This window comes from Heterocephalus glaber, unplaced genomic scaffold (genome assembly GCF_053883595.1).
Source record: "Heterocephalus glaber isolate CG9 unplaced genomic scaffold, H.glaber_assembly_v1.0 deba00001454, whole genome shotgun sequence".
Classification (NCBI taxonomy): domain Eukaryota; kingdom Metazoa; phylum Chordata; class Mammalia; order Rodentia; family Bathyergidae; genus Heterocephalus; species Heterocephalus glaber.
This window is the reverse complement of record NW_028258303.1, coordinates 6,365,604-6,382,784: the sequence shown is the minus strand read 5'-3', so window position 1 is coordinate 6,382,784 and position 17,181 is coordinate 6,365,604. Positions and strand designations below refer to the sequence as shown.

General features: G+C 33.7%; 1 protein-coding gene across 5 annotated transcripts in view; it reads left to right on the top strand.

The window, feature by feature from the left end:
• The window catches only part of Grid2 (glutamate ionotropic receptor delta type subunit 2), a 1,480,136-nt gene that overhangs the window by 889,967 nt on the left and 572,988 nt on the right, over positions 1–17,181 (top strand). For all 5 annotated transcript variants that reach the window (XM_087215774.1, XM_021261081.2, XM_087215773.1 and 2 more), the window contains one exon: positions 3,830–3,949. In XM_087215774.1, the coding sequence (XP_087071900.1) occupies positions 3,830–3,949 (120 nt within the window). The remainder of the gene's footprint in view (positions 1–3,829; positions 3,950–17,181) is intronic.

The following is a 17,181-nucleotide window of genomic DNA, read 5'->3' as shown; positions in this document are numbered from 1 at the left end:
ATTAAATGAATAGGATAAATCCAAATTAATTTATTTGGTATTTTTAAAAAGGTTTACTTTAGCAACAATTTTTCCTGTCAAATTTAGAGGACATTTGGAAATTATTTGTGTGTGTTATTCAGTCTATCAATGTCTCATTAGCTTATTTTGTTTAGAATGTGCTGCATCACCAAGAGATAAAAAATACACCCATGCATGCTCAAAGATAATGACCATTCATTACCACCTGACCAGCATACATTTTTGCCACAGCTCTCTTTTCAAGGTTAATCCGAGGATAAGTGAAAAAACAAAACAAAAGACTCAAAAGCACTGGAATTTTCTAAAGCGATCAGAAATCAGAGAGGTTAAATCTGGGTGAGGTAACCTGGGGCTTCACTTAGAGGCTTTATTTGCTTAAAATGTCAACCTCTCAAGCTTCCCTGACACCTCCGTGAGGGCAGATTTCCCTGATTGTGCAGCCGACAGCTCATTAAGAATATAGCATAAAGAAGATAAATTACAAAGACAAAAAGGGGAAAAAAGTAAGCAAAGCTGCAGCAAACTAAGTGCAACTTCCCTGATTTATTGTTGTTGTATCTTGTGCAGTGTCAATCCACTAAGTCACTCAGTGGCTGAATATTAGCTAGGGAAGAAGACCTGGCCCATGGTGGCCATATGAGTAATAATTTGGAATAAAAAATAAGAAAATAGCAGAAGACAGGCCAATATTCAAATGTTTAAAAATTTCAGAGTATAGTATTTTTCAATATACAGTCCTTTCTTTTTCCCTACAAATAAAATACTAAAACAAACAGTTAAGACTATGATATAATTAGGATATATTATTGGGGTAGATGTGTGATTGAGGACAACAAAACCCCTTATAAAAAGAATCCTAGGTTTCAGAAGTTTGAATTTACATGCAGTAGAATAAACTACATTTGACAGCCAAACTCCTACAGTATTTACCTTTGGAGGAAAGTACTAATAAAGTCCACTCTTCTTAATTCAGTCTTTAAATCTTGAGTGATACTGAGGTGTACTGAACTAACACATTGGTTGGAATTTATTTGTGAGAATTGGATATGTTCCCTATATTGAAGATACAGGCAAGTGAGGAGTACAGATAAAGGCAAGAGAGCATAACACATTCTGCATGGCTAGCCAGGTCCATCTTTTCCATATTGGATGTACACATTCCATTTCCAAGAAAGATTTTGCAAGTTTACTTTCCATAGTAAGAAGCATGCACATTATGAAATATCTCAATTTTTATCCTAGAAAACATAAAGCTTCAGGACACTTCCAGAGAGCCACAAACCATTAAACCAGAGGTCCTAGGCTGATTTACAACAATAATACCTTATCCTGGTATAGCCTGCTAAGGATTTTCTATACAAAAAGACTTTTTCTCTTAGTAAACATTACTACTCTGTGTACCTGCATTTATAGTCGACAAGGACATTAGACCTACTTACCCCCATATACACCTAAATACACACTTTAAAAAGGAGTGAACAGATCTGAGACAAGTTATTTTGACACTTTTCTCCCCAAGTAGTAATGAATGAGATGCAAATGAGTTGATATTTCCAAAAACATCTTCCACGGCCATCTGAATATTCATGCATAGAATGAGTTTTTGCAAACCAAATAAACTTTAAATGAAAAAAACCTAATACTATGCTTGTAATGTATAAAATGAGAAAGCCTCAAAAATTAAAAAATGAAATTAAAATACAGGTAATGATAATGATAGTAAATAATCTCCCCATGATGAATGTAAGCATTATGCACTGCAAACATGTACTACGAAAAAAGTAAATAACCTCTCACAATATGTCAAACACTCTTCTATATCCTTTACCTATATTATACTATCATCATAATCATCATCTGATGGATAAGTATTATTATCTTTCTCATTTATCACAAATAGAATTTCAGGCACAAAGAAATTAAGTGACAGCCAGATGTACATAGCTAGGAGCTCTGATGCTATGGGTGCAGTCCAGGAAGTATGACCTCTTCTTTTGACTGCTAAATCAAATATGAAAAGGGGACAGGCATCAAAGTCAACCTATTTTGTTATCAACAAAACTGGATAATAAAGAAGCTGATTAAAAATATAAGAGGATTAATTTGATTAATTATAACCATTGCAAAATGAAATAGATTAAATATTGCAATGTATAGTTAAAGTAGTAAAACATCCACCCATAGTGGCTTCGTTAAGTTCTTTTGTGAACTTAGTATCATATGAGAGCCCAGAAGGCATGATGAAGTAGGGGATAGAGCAGACAGCATAATGCTAGCCAAAAGACTAGAAATGGAGTTACAGGTTATGACAAATCAGATATGTTTCAGCATCAGCATCGTAGAAGTGATGACTGAAGCAAGTTACAGAGTGAGAGAATTTCTTGTCCAAATTCATGTCATTATTAGGCCAAAATTCTCAATCAGATAGACTTTAACATTGAAATGACTCAGAATGTGATGTTGAAAAATCCAAAATAATATGGAGGCTGATAAACTAAAGTGAGGAAAGAATGGTAAACAAGAAAGAAGTATGTATGACCTACATTGCCATCTGTTGGGGAAATGAACATCTGTCATGTTGAATGAAAGATGAAGCTTGGAAATTCCCAGGAATTCTCAAAGCTACCACTATCAGTTAAGAACAAAAACAGTTTTCAAGCCTAATTTAGCTCTCTCTCTCTCTCTCTCTATATATATATATATGAAGTATACATACTTTATATATATATAAAAGAATATATATATATATATATATATACTTTTTTTTTTTGAGTTTTTTGAGACAGGGTCTAGTTCAGCTAGCCTTGGACTCACTATGTAGCCCATGCTGGCCTTGAACTCATGGCAATCCTCCTGCCTCAGCCTCCTGAGTGCTGGGATTATAGGCGTTCATCACCACACTTGGCTCATATTTACAATTTTATTGTCTATTCTCTTAACTGATACATAAAAATCTAAAATTGTGCATATTAATGGGGCATCTTATGGTGTTTTGCCATTTTGCTTTAAATATTGTATAACGTTTAAGTCAGGTTAAACATATCTATTTCCTCAAACATTTGTCATTTATGATAAAAACATTCAAAAGCCTTTCTTCTAGCTTTTTAAGGTGTGCAGTACATTATTGTTGTGATTTGGAAAATATTTACAGAAAAGGAAAATGAATCCCAATAATTTATAAAAGAGATTTTAAAATTTCCAGGTATAATTTTAGATCAAATCTGAATGGAGAAAAATAAACTATATTATCAAAATTTGTCTCCAGAGTAGATTTAGATGCTCTCCAGTAGCATCTTGTGTTTTAACTAATGTATTCAGGCAAGCCACAGATAAGGCGGCAAAATCTCTAGCCTGGAATTTAGTTTCAGCAGCAACATGGTGTCATTGTGAGCAGTTATTTGATTGGTGGGTCTGTTTTCCTGACTGTAGGACAAGTGGTTGAGATAGGCTTAAGTGATTTCCAAGGTTACTTTCTTTTTTTTTTTTTTTTGGTTTCGGGGATTGAACTCGGGACCTTGCTCCAAGGCAGGCGCCGGAACCACTGAGCTAAATCCCCGGCCAAGATTACTTTCAATTGTACTCTTCATGCTCTTTACCTCTTAAAAATAACCTGTTAATAATTGCATACTTGAAATGTTTATTTTATAGATGGAGAGTTCCGAGAACTTCCTCTCACATTCTTTTCTCTTTCTTTTTTTCTTTTCTTTTCTTTCTTTCTCCTTCCTTTTTTTCTTTTTTTATTTCTGTATTTCTTTATTTCTTTTTACTTTTTCTGAAATTTTACAGGACTATCTGTTCTCTCTTTTAGGGTGGAGTTAATGGCTTGACTGGAGAGCTAGAATTTGGAGAAAATGGAGGTAATCCTAATGTCCATTTTGAAATTCTTGGAACCAACTATGGAGAAGAGCTTGGCAGAGGTGTTCGCAAAGTAAGCCAAGACCCACTTATAAATATGGTTTTTTCCTGTGCTATTTACGGCTTTGGTTGGTTGCTCTGTGTGTAATGTGATCATAGTACATTGAAGTTCATATAGTAGTTAGAAAAAAAAGTGGAGAGGCAGGGAGAGAAGCAGGGAAGGAGACAGAGAAAGAGTGGAAATTAGGCATTGAAATGCTCTTACATGCTTGCCTGAAGTATTAAGCAATAAATTATCTCGGTCTTAGAATAATTTAAAGGAAGAAAAAGTAATATGATGTGCACCTAGTCAACTGGTATTATCTTTTATTTATTATAATTTTCATAATGTAGTGAATTTAATATTTATATAATGCCTAGATACTTTTTAACTTGTAACATGTACAAAAAAACAGAATAAGAGCTTGGGTAAATTTCATATAGTAGGACAGAAAGTGTACTATAGAATGTGACATCAGAGTATTTCACCTTTTATGCATGTCATTAATAAGCAGAAAATACTTTCAGGAAATTAGCTCTTGTTATATACTACAGATCACATATAAGAAACAGTTAAGTACCAATAAAGCATGTTTCATGAAATACTGGGAAAATAACTTTCTCAAGAAGAAATATAAGAACCCTTAGAAGAGTGACTTTAGGATTTTCCATTTTTATATACTTTTGGTGGGGAAAACCTAAGGTAATCAAGTTTGCATAAGAGCTTATAAGTATACATTTCTAAGCATAGCAGCTGACTGCACTGAGAGTCAGCAGTTCTCCAATAGGTGTTTGGAAGATGCAGAAAAATCTACACAAAAGAAACCAGGAGTTGCTAGTATCAGCAATAAAAACTTTTCAGTACATAAATTTATACTGAGTTGAACCTATCTTAATGTATTTTAATTTTTGCTTTATAGTAAAGAATAGCAAACAAATAGAAAACTGCGTAGAGCATAAGATGGGTTAGTGAATTATTTTTTAAAAAACAGACTTTACTTTGGTCTAGAAAGAGAACACACCGAACATCTTAAACATCTTCCTGTGCTTCTTTCTGATCACGTGCCACTCTTACTCTTTTCATAGTGTAATCTTATCATAAGAATTTTATCATAATCAGTTTATTACTTTCTATGTTTTATCACCTATGTTTGCATCCTTGTTTTGCCAATATTTGAGCTTGTGTATAAAGTCAGTATGGCATGCATTATTTTTCTTGCTTCTGTTCAAAACTATGTCTGTATTATTCATCTTCATTGCAGTTTATTAATTGCTACTGGTGTATTGTTTTCTGCTATATAAATGTGTCACACTTTAGTTTCCATTTTCAGACTACTACAAGCAGTGTGATTATAATCATTTTTGAGCATAGCCTCTTGGATATATATGCTATTTTACTTAAACACTGTTTGTTTGTTTGTTTGTTTTATCCAGGAGTTTCACATTCTACTCAAATCTTGGATTTGTCAGATTTCTAATTTTTTAATTAATTTTTGCTATTAAAATATATCCTTGTAGCTTTAATTTGCATTTCTGTGATTATAGGAAAGTTCTTAAATCTTTTCCTATATATTCTGGATGTTCAGATTTCTTTTTGAGTGAGTTGTCCATTCAAGGTGTTTGGCATTTTGGGGAGAAATAAATTTATTTATTTTTAAGAGCTAAATATATATAGATAGATATAAATACTGAATACTAGTCCTTTCCTGGCTCAAGATTTTATATTCATACCTTTATAACTCTTTAAATTTAGTGAAATTATTAATTTTCTACTATATGATTATTGATGGTTTTTTGTTACTGAAGAAATCATTTCCTGTCCTCAAAGTCATAAAATATATTCTCAGTTATCTTCCAACACATTTATGGTTTTGTCTTTTAGTTTGAGGTCTTCTGTCTAACTGGAATTTTTAATATATGGAGTGAGAAAAGAGGAAAATTTCATGATTCATTGTAGTATCATGTTTGTTTCCTTGAAATGTAAAGACAATTTAAATTTTATGGTGATTTTCAATAACTGCTTTCCTAATCCAGATCAAATTATAGAAGATTCCTATCACCCCAAAAATCACTTCTTTTTAACAACAGAGATAGTTTCCAAACAGATAATGTGGTATCTAGTAGTCATTTGTATCTTCTTTCTGCCTGTATGTGTTTTTGTTATACATCCATATTTTCATTTAGTTTGAGTTTTTTTGTTGTTCATTTAACTTATATTCATGAATACTTTCACATTTGGTGAATATCAAAAGTTACTTTTAAAATTTTTATTTTCTGTTTATTTCTAATATATGCGAATAACTGATATTTTATATCCAGCTATCTTGTTCCCCATTTTAATTTTGAAATCTTATGTGAAGGTTCTTGCATATTTGCTACAAATTGTCATATTATCTGTAGTTAGAGTTTCTTCTGAGAGGCTGAGGCAAGGGGGTCACAAGTCTGAACCGAGCCTAGGCCACTCAGCCAATTAGCCAGACCCTGTCTCAAAATAAAAAATTTAAAAGGGCCATGATATAGCTCAGCGTGATGGCCTAAGATTCAACCCCCATAACCAAGAAAACATGAGCATCTTTATTTCTTCTATTGTGGTTTTACATCTATTATTTCTTCTTAGGAAAATAATGAGGGAGAATGATAGTAGAAGGTATCTTTGGATTGTTAATCTCAAAGAAAATGATTTCAACATTATACTAAAAATGTAATGTTTTTTCTTTTCCTTTTATTAACTTTGATCAGATTGCAGAAGTTCCATCCAGGCCTAAGACATATATAAGTTTTATATAAAATTAACTGTATATATATTTATGTTTATATACAATGATTTGATGTACTGTCATCCTGCTTAAAGTTTTTACATTGATATTTATGATAAGGGCTGCTTGAGCTTGTCTTTTTGTCAGATTTGGATCCAAAAGTTATGCTGACCTAACCTAAATGAATTAATAATGTAATGTCTAGAGCAGCAGTGGCAAACCTATGGCACATGTGCTGCAGCTGGCTGTTTGTTATCATTAAAAGCACTAAAAGATTTCCCATCTCTGATCTAGAACCATGCCCAGTATATCAACAGATGCAGTTGTTTCTCATTAATGAGAGAAACTTCAGTGGAATGGTAATACTATATATTTAAACAGCAAGAGAAAAGTAAAAAGAAGGATGAAGAAGTTAACATGGTTAGGTGATAAATAGTTTTGCAAAAGTGAAAGGGAGAATTTTTAGAATGTAAGAGATTTGAGAATACTTGAACACTCACAGACAAAGCCTGAGGGAGGAAAAGATGAAGAATGTTTAGCACTGATATAAACCCAGAAAGAAGAAAAAAAAAGAAAATTGGATCCAGAATTAGGTGGAATTATTAATCTTAAGCATAGTGGATGTCATTTTCCAGAGTGATGAGGAAGGGGGAAGGAGAAAATGCAATGTTTAGAAGCAAGTGTTTGTGTTTGGTGTTAAGAAGCTAAAGGAATAGTTCAAAAATATATTGTTCTTTCCTGAAGAAGTAGGTGGTAAGATTATCTGCTAAAACAGAAAGAACATAAGAAGACATTGGAGATAATGAAGCAGGAGGATTAAACTTAGTAAAAAAAAGCTTGGATATGTTTGTTGTGGTAAACAGGAGAGATCTGACTAAAGGAATCTGGAAAAATTGCCAAGTAAGGCTGCTGGCTCCTGGGAGGTTGATGTAAAAGTCTCACTGTAGCAATGATTTGCATGGTTGCGTATGTCTGTCTAGCATCTTTCAGCTGCATGCATGAGTTTGAACTAACAGGGTTGGCATTTCTCAGGTTCTGTTTGTTTTCTTTTGGTTTTGAGAATGGTTGAAGTGACCTAGTATTAAATCTAAATGAGATGTGGATAGTCATGAAGATAGGAAGAGTCTCACCAATGCCACCGACGGCTCAGGAGGTTAGACATGGGGATGTCTGAAGAGGCTGCACATTAGTGTGAATTGATGAAGTTTCAGAGCCAGAAGAGTTGTGACTGGGAAAAGGGTGGATTGATTGTGGGAGAGGGCAAGGGTGGGAGAGAGACGAATGTGTTCAGTGTAACCCTAAGATTAGCACAGTTGCTTCATTCTGCCCTGAATTCTGAGCCTGTAACTTGTTATCTCTACTACTAAGGTGAAAGTGATTTATAGATATCAAAGTATCTATTTTAATCTCAAGAAGTATTAAATGACTCCTGCAATTATTTATGTTTTTATCCTCTAGTTCCCAGAATGGACTGAAATACTCCTATGAGCTAGCATTCTATAGATAGTATGTAAAAGGTCCTAATATTTTTGCAAAATATTTACTCTGTGGTGCTTTTTATATTGTTGATATGCAATTTTGTGTGTTCTTCTTTAAAATAAACATTTGCAATTTTAAAATTTTTATCTTTGTAACTTAAATGTTTTTCTTCTAAATTGCAATTTTAATTAACAAGTGAATTTATAAAATTCCTAATCTAGCTTTCAAATAATTGTAACAGTAATGCGAATTATCTTGTGGATTTCTACAAGCTCTGTTTATAAAGGGGACAGCTCTTTCATATTGGTCTCAATACATTAATAATGCTTTCAAATGTACTTACCAAGGGAAAATATCACATGCAAATAATTGCAGTACAGTTGTTCTACATATGTATCTAAAATTTAAAAGGATTCTACTTCCAGTTTCTCCATATCTTTTTTATTTGTAGTTTCTCCATATCTTAAAAAAAAAAGTGGATGGCTTTAGCATAGATGAGCTGTCACTCTGTCAGTGCTTTCTCTGCTTCCAGTGTCTAAGTGTACACAATGCCTGGAGCCTTATCACCCTAAGCAGGGACACTGTCAGGTCTCATAAGCCGTGCAGAGTTTTGTCTGTTCAGGATTTGACCGACAATTTGTAGTCCTAAATTTTGGACCAGTCTCTGATCTGTTGGCATTTAGATGGATGAAGTTTTCATTTTTCTGAATTGGGTGAGAAAATTAAAAGTATGGTTTAATTTTCACTGATGTGGATCACAATGAAGAGCTTCCTTCCTTTAATAATTTTACATATTCTTTTAGTTTGATATAAGGTGTTTCATTCAAAATATGGTATATTAAATGTCCCAATACACTGTATTCTAGAGATTAACTCAGGTGAAACTCAAAGCCAACTATTGAAATCATCAAGATGTTCTGTATCCTTAAACTCTGTGTAAGAATATGCTCGTTTCTGAGCCCTTTCATCACAATACAGGATTTCCAAGAAAAGATTAACTTCATCAATAATCATCTAAATCCAAAATAATTTAAGAAGATATAAAAAGTAAAGTTTAAATTCAGTGACTTTGCATTTAAAGAATCAATATGTTTTTTTAGAAGAGGAATTTTCTGTAGCAGCTTTTTTGCTTGTCTGAATTTTCTTTGTTTTGTTCAGTTTACCAATGCTGCTCACATTTTATTCTGAAGACTGAGTTCCAGCATTAAAATTTAATACCCCAGACTTAATGTCTTTGAACTTTATCACAAACAGGAAAATAAGGCTAGGAAAAACAGATTAAAGCTAGTTTCACAACCAATATTAATTGCATAATAATGCTTAGTATCTTCATAAAACTGTTTTCTCATAAGTTGACGAAATAAAATGATACAGCAGAGATATTTTAGCTCCTAGGTACAATGACTTCTCAGACGGATTTGGCATCTTTACTCAGGTTCTTCAATATTAAATTCACAAATTAAAAATCTACAGCTTTGTACTTTTGGGCAAACTTAATGTACTTTTTTTTCAAAGGGTATTACATAGATTATCATTAGTCCATTTTTAATGAACTCAAATTTTACTTCCTTAAACTCAGTGAAAAGAGAGAAAAATCTTGCCCTGAAATGGCTGACAATAAAATATTTAACTGACATTCTTCAGCATTTATTTGAATAATCATTCTAGACCATCTAAAACAGCATGTACTTTGCACACAACCTGCTTCATGTTTCCTAGTAACACTTTTTGCAAAACTAATTTATATGTGTGCATATAATTATATATCATCTTCTACACATTTATATGCAATGTAATTAATTTCCTTTTTATACTGTCTTTTCCACTGCAACTCCACGAGACAATTTCATTTGTTCCATGCTGTGCCCCCTATGCATGGTATATACTAGATGTTAGTTAAACTGTGCATGCTGACATTAGAGTCTGCCAGACTCTTCCCTGCATCTATATGTGCAGTAGCCATGTTTTGCCTTTATTCAAATTAAAAGTGACATGTATATGAATTGTGTCTTTAGAATACGAGTTTGTGATTAGACTCTTTTCATCTTTGTATCTTCAGTGGTTAGCAGAGTGTGGCACTGGGCCACCAAAGACATAATCAAAGAGATTTAATGATTATTTAGTAAGATATATATGTAAGCTATTTGCAAGAATTCACAGAAAATGGGGAAACTGTGGGTAGTTAGATTGATTATTCTAAGCAAATTGGAAGGACTCATAATACCACACGCTCATATGAATATTGGTATTTATAGTTCAAGATTATTTTCTAAGCAGGTAGGACTTAATGTGTTGTAATGGGAAAAGGGCATGGCCTTGCTCTCATATGCACCTGCCTTGCAGTTCTGATGGGGTCATTTACTTGCTGTGTAATTTTAAGACATTGAAACAGTGAGTTTTAATTTCTTCACCTGTAATAAAACTTAAAACTTAGGATTATTGTAAAGATTAAGTGAAATTCTGTTTGTAAAATACTGAGGGATAGTTAAAAGAATGTCTGTTTACAGATGGACAGTAATTTCTGTGATTCATTTTCAAGCCAGCACAAGAAATATGAAGTCTAGTTGCTGTTCTGACAAGAAATTGCTATGTGAAGTTGGGAAAATAATTTCATTTTAGGTGTTACTGACAGAACATTATACAACATTGTAACAGTGATAGCATGAAGACTAACCTTTTTGTTTTGTTAATGCCTCTTCTGACTGCATAATTCTACACGTTACTCAAAGCTTAGAAGTACAGTATGTACAGTTGTATGGAGCCAGCCTTGGGGGCACACATCTGTAAGCCCGGCTACTCCAGAGGCTGAGGCAGGAAGATCTCAAGTTCAAGGCCTACCTGAGCAATTTAGGGAGACCCTGTCTCAAAATAAAATAAAATTCCAAAGGATTTTTGTTCAGTGGTAAACCTTTTGCTTAATATGCACAAGGCATTGGCTTCAATCTTCTGCTCCCCCAAAAGATACAGTTATGTGGAAAACTAATAGCAGAGAAGCTGGTGGTAAAGAAAGCCTGCATAAACTGAGGCCTTGTATGTTAAGTCTGTAATTGGAAAATTTGCCATCTTTATTTACTCTCACATTTCTGACAATGAATTTATGTCTTCAAGGCTTATATAATAAATAGAATTTACAAAATGCTGTGAACTAAAAAGGATTTTCCCCATTCTCCTTTGTATATAATTTATAATCACAATAAATTTAAATCCATCACTTTTTTTTTTTTTTTGGTACCAAGGATTGAACTCAGGACCTTGTGTTTGTGAGTCAGGCAGTGGCACCACTGAGCTAAATCCCCGGCCCCATCACTCTTTATTTGTATGTCTTCAAGAAGCGACTTTGTACCAGAGTCATGTGATTGATACTCAGTCTAATGCTTTATAGAATTTCCATTCATTAGACTCTAAAAATTATTGATCCTGTAGTCCCTTGGTGAGTAAAGAAACTATACTCTCAAAAATACATACTGTGAAGCAAATCATTTCTGCTTGTAAAGAGCACATTCTCACTACTGCTAAGTAAATAGCTGTATGTGCTGATATTTAGGATTTCATGGACTTTTGGAAGACTTAGCTGCTTCTTGGACTGAGATCAATTCTGAGTAAGTCCCACTTCAGGTAAGCAGCATTCACTCGCTCTTGGCAAGAGCAGGAACCATCTATCTCTTGTGATGGGATGATGCTGATGTCTCCAAAGAGACCTGAGATACTTGGTAGAGTACAATTCCAAGTTTTAACAGAATACAAAACAGGTGTTCTAGAAGGACTACAAAGCCTGGATTTTTGCTGAGTGTGATTGTTATTTTTCAGCTTGACCTGGCCAAGGGATGCTCAGGTCTCTGATAAAACATTAATCTGGGTATATCTGATAAGCTCCAGGGGTCATGCTTCAACTGAACCTGCTATGCCATAAATGTCACTGTAGTATAAATTATTTTGTTGTGAGTTTCCAACTTACATAGATAAATGACTCACTTTTTGACCCTTATTGCCACATCTGTATATCGTGCAGATTTGAATTAAAATTTGAATTAAAATTCAGTCATAACAATGATCTCTTATCAATGGAGTCTCTATATGAACTACTGCTTCTTAATTCTATATTTTCCTAATCTAAATTCCTTTAATCATTATTGTCCTGCCAATGGAGCCTGGACAATAATTAGTATCTGTGGCTGATACTAGGAATGAGATTGTTCAGTGGAGGGTAAGTACCAGCACAAACATTATAGTGGTGAATTTGAGCTGGTCTGGTTATGTGTGTGTGTGTGTGTGTGTGTGTGTGTGTGTGTGTGTGATTGGGCATTTCAAAACTTGAGGTGAGCCGGAGTCCAGTAGGGCCCACGTGGGTGCTACCCAGTAGGATGGGAAGGACATTAAACCTTGATTCCTCTGCATCCCATGTAGTCTTGAACAGACCCCAGCAAAGCCTCCGCATGTGGACTGCAGGTGACACCATGGACTCTCTGGGTCTGACATGGGCACACACATCTGTAAACATTCCCTGAGACTCTTCACAGCAATAGTGGCTATTTTCCAAGAAGTTCCTTTTCCAAAAGTGATAAAATAATCCATACCAAGTAAATTAATCAGGGTTCTTCAGAAAATTAATAGGATACTTATATCCTATTTATTATAAATAAGCTTAAATATATATCATATAAACTGATTTATTATGAAAGATTGGCTCATAAAATTATGGAGGCCAAAAATTCCTAAGGTCATCTGTCTATAAGCTGGAGAACCAGAAAAATGAGTGGTGTAATTTCAGCCCAAATTTCAACCCACATCTAGAGGAGCTAATGACATAGGCCCTATCTGAGTTTAAGGCACAAGAACCAAGGATGTAATTCACAGTTGCATTCCAAGAACTGGACATCAGGAAACACAGGTGTCTCAGGTTGGACACGGAGCAAATTTGCTCTTCGTCCACCTTTCTGTTCTGTTTAGGCCATCACTCCACTGGAGGACACACACTCACATTGGTGAGGGGGGTCCTTTTACTCAGCTCACCAATGCTAATATATCACATTCTCTGTCTTTTTTTCCATCCAAATTTTTCTGTAGTCTCTCCAGATATTTGAGTTTATGTCTCCCTTGTTATCCCACGGTTATCTGGTCTTCTCCAGGGGATTACCGATTCTCCTTTAATAGGGGTTTTATATCATCGGAATCGCTACAAAAACTTGAAAAGTTCTGGGTAGACAATCTAACACAATTTACTAGTAGAACTTTCATAACTCATTTGTGCGTGGGAGGAGTGGTATCTCCCATTCAAAGTAACGATTATTATGTTCATGTCAATGATGAAATTAGAATGATAATCAGACTTTAGTAACTGTTGTTGTATTCCCTCATTTTTGTTTAATTTTTCTTTTTCCAGAAATTTTCCTTTTCTTCATGAGAACAGTGACCCACTAGGGCTGACCAGACAGCACTAAGACTTTAGTCTAGTTTAGATTGTTCTATGGAGACTGGGAAATGAATGATGCAGCATTTGTCCATTTGTTCGTAATAGTACAGTATTAAAAGAGACTTTTTGTTGAAACTTTGGGATGGGTTGGCCTAGAGCTCTCTTTTGAATTTCTGTTACTTATTTTGGTACTTCAAAGATTTTTTCTTGACAAAAATATGGTTGATTGCAATAAAAATGAGTAACGTGTTGTTGCTGTTCGAGAAATCCAAACAATTGATCTAGTCCTAATATATATGATTTTACAACATGTATATATAAAATATTAGCTATACCCAAAACAAGAATATGGTCTTTGACAACTGACCTCAATCCCAGAAACCCTGGAGACTGTTAAAATATGGTTGTGAAGTGACACCATATTTCTCATTGTAGTCCTGGGATCTTTTTAGGAAAGGACCTTCAAATGTAAATTATTTTTATTGAGAGTTTAAACTCATGACCACAGCTGGGAATATATCTCAGAATGAAAGCCCATTCCTAGTACCACCAAAACAGAGAGAAAGACAGGAAGAGAGAGATGAAGAGAGAGATAAAGATAAAATAAGCCCTTTTTTACCTGATGGCCAATTTCTTAAAATCAAGACTTTTTCCCCTTTAATTTTGCCTTTAAAAATATTTATAACTTCATGGCCTATATAAGATTTATTTTCCTACCTGTGGAAAATGAAATAGCATTTCTTTTTTCTCTGTTACTTGTAGATTTCTGAATTAAGGTGTTTCATATCTAAAATTCTCTGTGTATGTGGATGGAAGAAAATATTTCTGTGTATATTAGAAGTGTGTAATTATTTAGTCATTGGGAACAAGTCTTTTTGCTAATGATTTCAACTAGAGTTTATTCTCTAGAATTAATATTCTGTGTTTTTCTTTCACCATCATGGCACCTTGCACTCATAAAGAATTTTGAGGCTTTTTTATAGAAGAAAAAAAAAACCCTTTTTTGGATACTATCTATGACACTAGCACATATAATTTATATCTGCTATTAATTAAGGCAAGACTATACATTTTGATAACTTGTAGCCCTATTCAGTAAATATTTCATTTTTAGTTTAGGATGAAAACATTTAAAGTAATTCTACTATTAAATATGAGAAAAGGCAAAAATAGAAACAAAGTCTTTGTAAAAAAGGAGGGATGAAGGGGTTGAAGGGAGGAGGGCAGGGGAGTGGAGAAAACAATAAGAACCAAGATACATCATGTAAAGGTACAAATTCCCAGTGATGAATTTCATCATATTGTGTAACTAAAATGTACCCATAAACTTAATGAAAAAAAATTTACATGTATTGTAGTAAGTGTAAAACTTAGAATTCTTGTCATTCCCAAAATTATTTTTACTATGAATTCCATTGGTAAAAGTTTAAAAGTAAGAACTTTGAATAGCACACCTAAAAACTACAGATTTATTTGTCCTAAAGTTTGAAAACAATTAACATCTGACCAGTTTTACAGAAGATTTATAGTCACTTAGATTTTAATGAATTATTAATATAAAATTTATAGATAATTTTTTCATATTGTCAATAGTCACCAAAATGTAAACATCTGCAATTATTTCTAACCTGAGATTAGTAGTCAAGCTGAAGTCCTGATATTTACTAACCATTAAATAAGTATGTAAATGATCAAAGAAGTAATACAGTAAAAAATTTAAAATCACAAAATTACCCATAAAAATTTAATAAATACATAGAATCTCAAATTTTAACAAACTTCTGCCCCATTCTAAAGAATTTTGAGGGAAAGCCTTTCAAACTGATAGTTATTTTATTCCAAACTACCATCTTATGATTGAGATGCATATTATTATTATTATCAATTATTTTGTTTACACAGTTCAGTGTTGCTGATGTATATTCTCTGAGTTATTTTACTTTCCCTACTTCTTTTCCCTTTACTTCCTGTTTATTTCACACATGTTATTTTGAGAAAGTGTTATTTTGACATTAAATTGTCAGCATATTCAGTAGGTTCTTAAATGTATTTCCAGTAAATTCTCTATGGATTTAAGAAATAATCCATCAAAGTTGTATAGCAAGCTAGATTTGTATAGAGCTATTTCCAATATGAAAAGTAAATGTTTGGAAATAAAGGTGCTCCTTGAGCACTTATTTGCACTTTCATTAATCATAGTAACAATTCGGGTCCAATAAAGGGCTTTTTCCATTTATTGGAAGTGAATTCTGATTTTTAATAAGTCAGTCAATACACTGTTTTAGGATTTGTAAACCTCATTATAACAGTAAAACAGTATTTCTTTTTTTATTTATATATTAATTGGTACATTTTAGGTATACAATACATTTACATTTATCATTGGGTGCTTGTACCTGAACATGATGTATCTTAGTTCTTATTTTTTTTCCCCCATTACCTACTTGCCCTTCACTCCCACAACCCTTCCCTATTTACATAGACTTTGTTTCCATGTTTTTTTCTTTCTCATAATTTTTCCTTTCCTTTCTTCCCTTTCCCCTTCCCCTCCCGCTACCCCTCCACCTTTGGACCTTTTCCTATTTCAAATTATCAATTATTCATTTTAATCATTTTCACTCTTGTGTACACTTTCAGTTTCTCACACTAGAGATGCTATTCAGTATTTACACATGTGTGTCCTATTTATTTCACTTAAGACGATGGCCTCAATATGCATCCATTTAGCTATAAATGACTCTAGTTTCTCGTTCTTTATGGCTGAGTGGTACTCTATTTTATAAAAAAACCACATCTTCTTTATCCAGTTTTCAGTTGATGGGCACTTGGGCTATTTCCAAACCTTAGCTATTACAAATTGTGCCGCTATAAACATAGGTGCACATATATTGCTGTGGTATGATTCTTTTAATTCTTGTGGGAAGATACCCAGTAGGGGAATAGCTGGGTCAAATGGGACCTCTAGTCCTAGTTCTTTGAGGTATCTCCATATGGATTTCCACAGTGGTTGCACCAGTCTGCACTCCCACCAACAATGGAGAAGGGTTCCTTTCTCTCCACACCCCCGCCAGCATTTGTTATTGGTTGATTTCTTCATAGCAGCCATTCTTTGTGGGGTGAGGTGGAATCTCAGTGTTGTTTTCATCTGCATCTCTCGAATGAACAGCAATGTCGAACATTTTTTCATATATTTATTTGCTGTTTTTACTTCTTTGTCTGAGAAATGTCTGTTCATTTTGGATGCCCATTTTTGAATTGGGTCTTTGAATTTGGGGGGTCTGATGTTTTTCAATTCTTTATATATTCTAGATAGTAGGCCTTTGTCTGAAGTACAGCTGCTAAAAATTTCTTCCTATATTGTATGTTGTCTCTTAGCTCTGTCAGTAGTTTCTCTTGCAATGCAGAAGCTTTTTAATAAGATGAAGTCCCAGTTGTTGATTCTTTGTGCTAGCTCCCATGCTACTGAAGTTTTGTTCATAAAGTCTTTTCCTATGCCAATGTCATTGAGAGTTCTACCTAATTTATCTTCCAGCAAGTTTACTGTTTCTGTCTTGATATTTAGCTCTTTAATCCACTTGGATCTTAGTTTAGTGCACGGTGATAGGTATGGGTCTAGTTTTA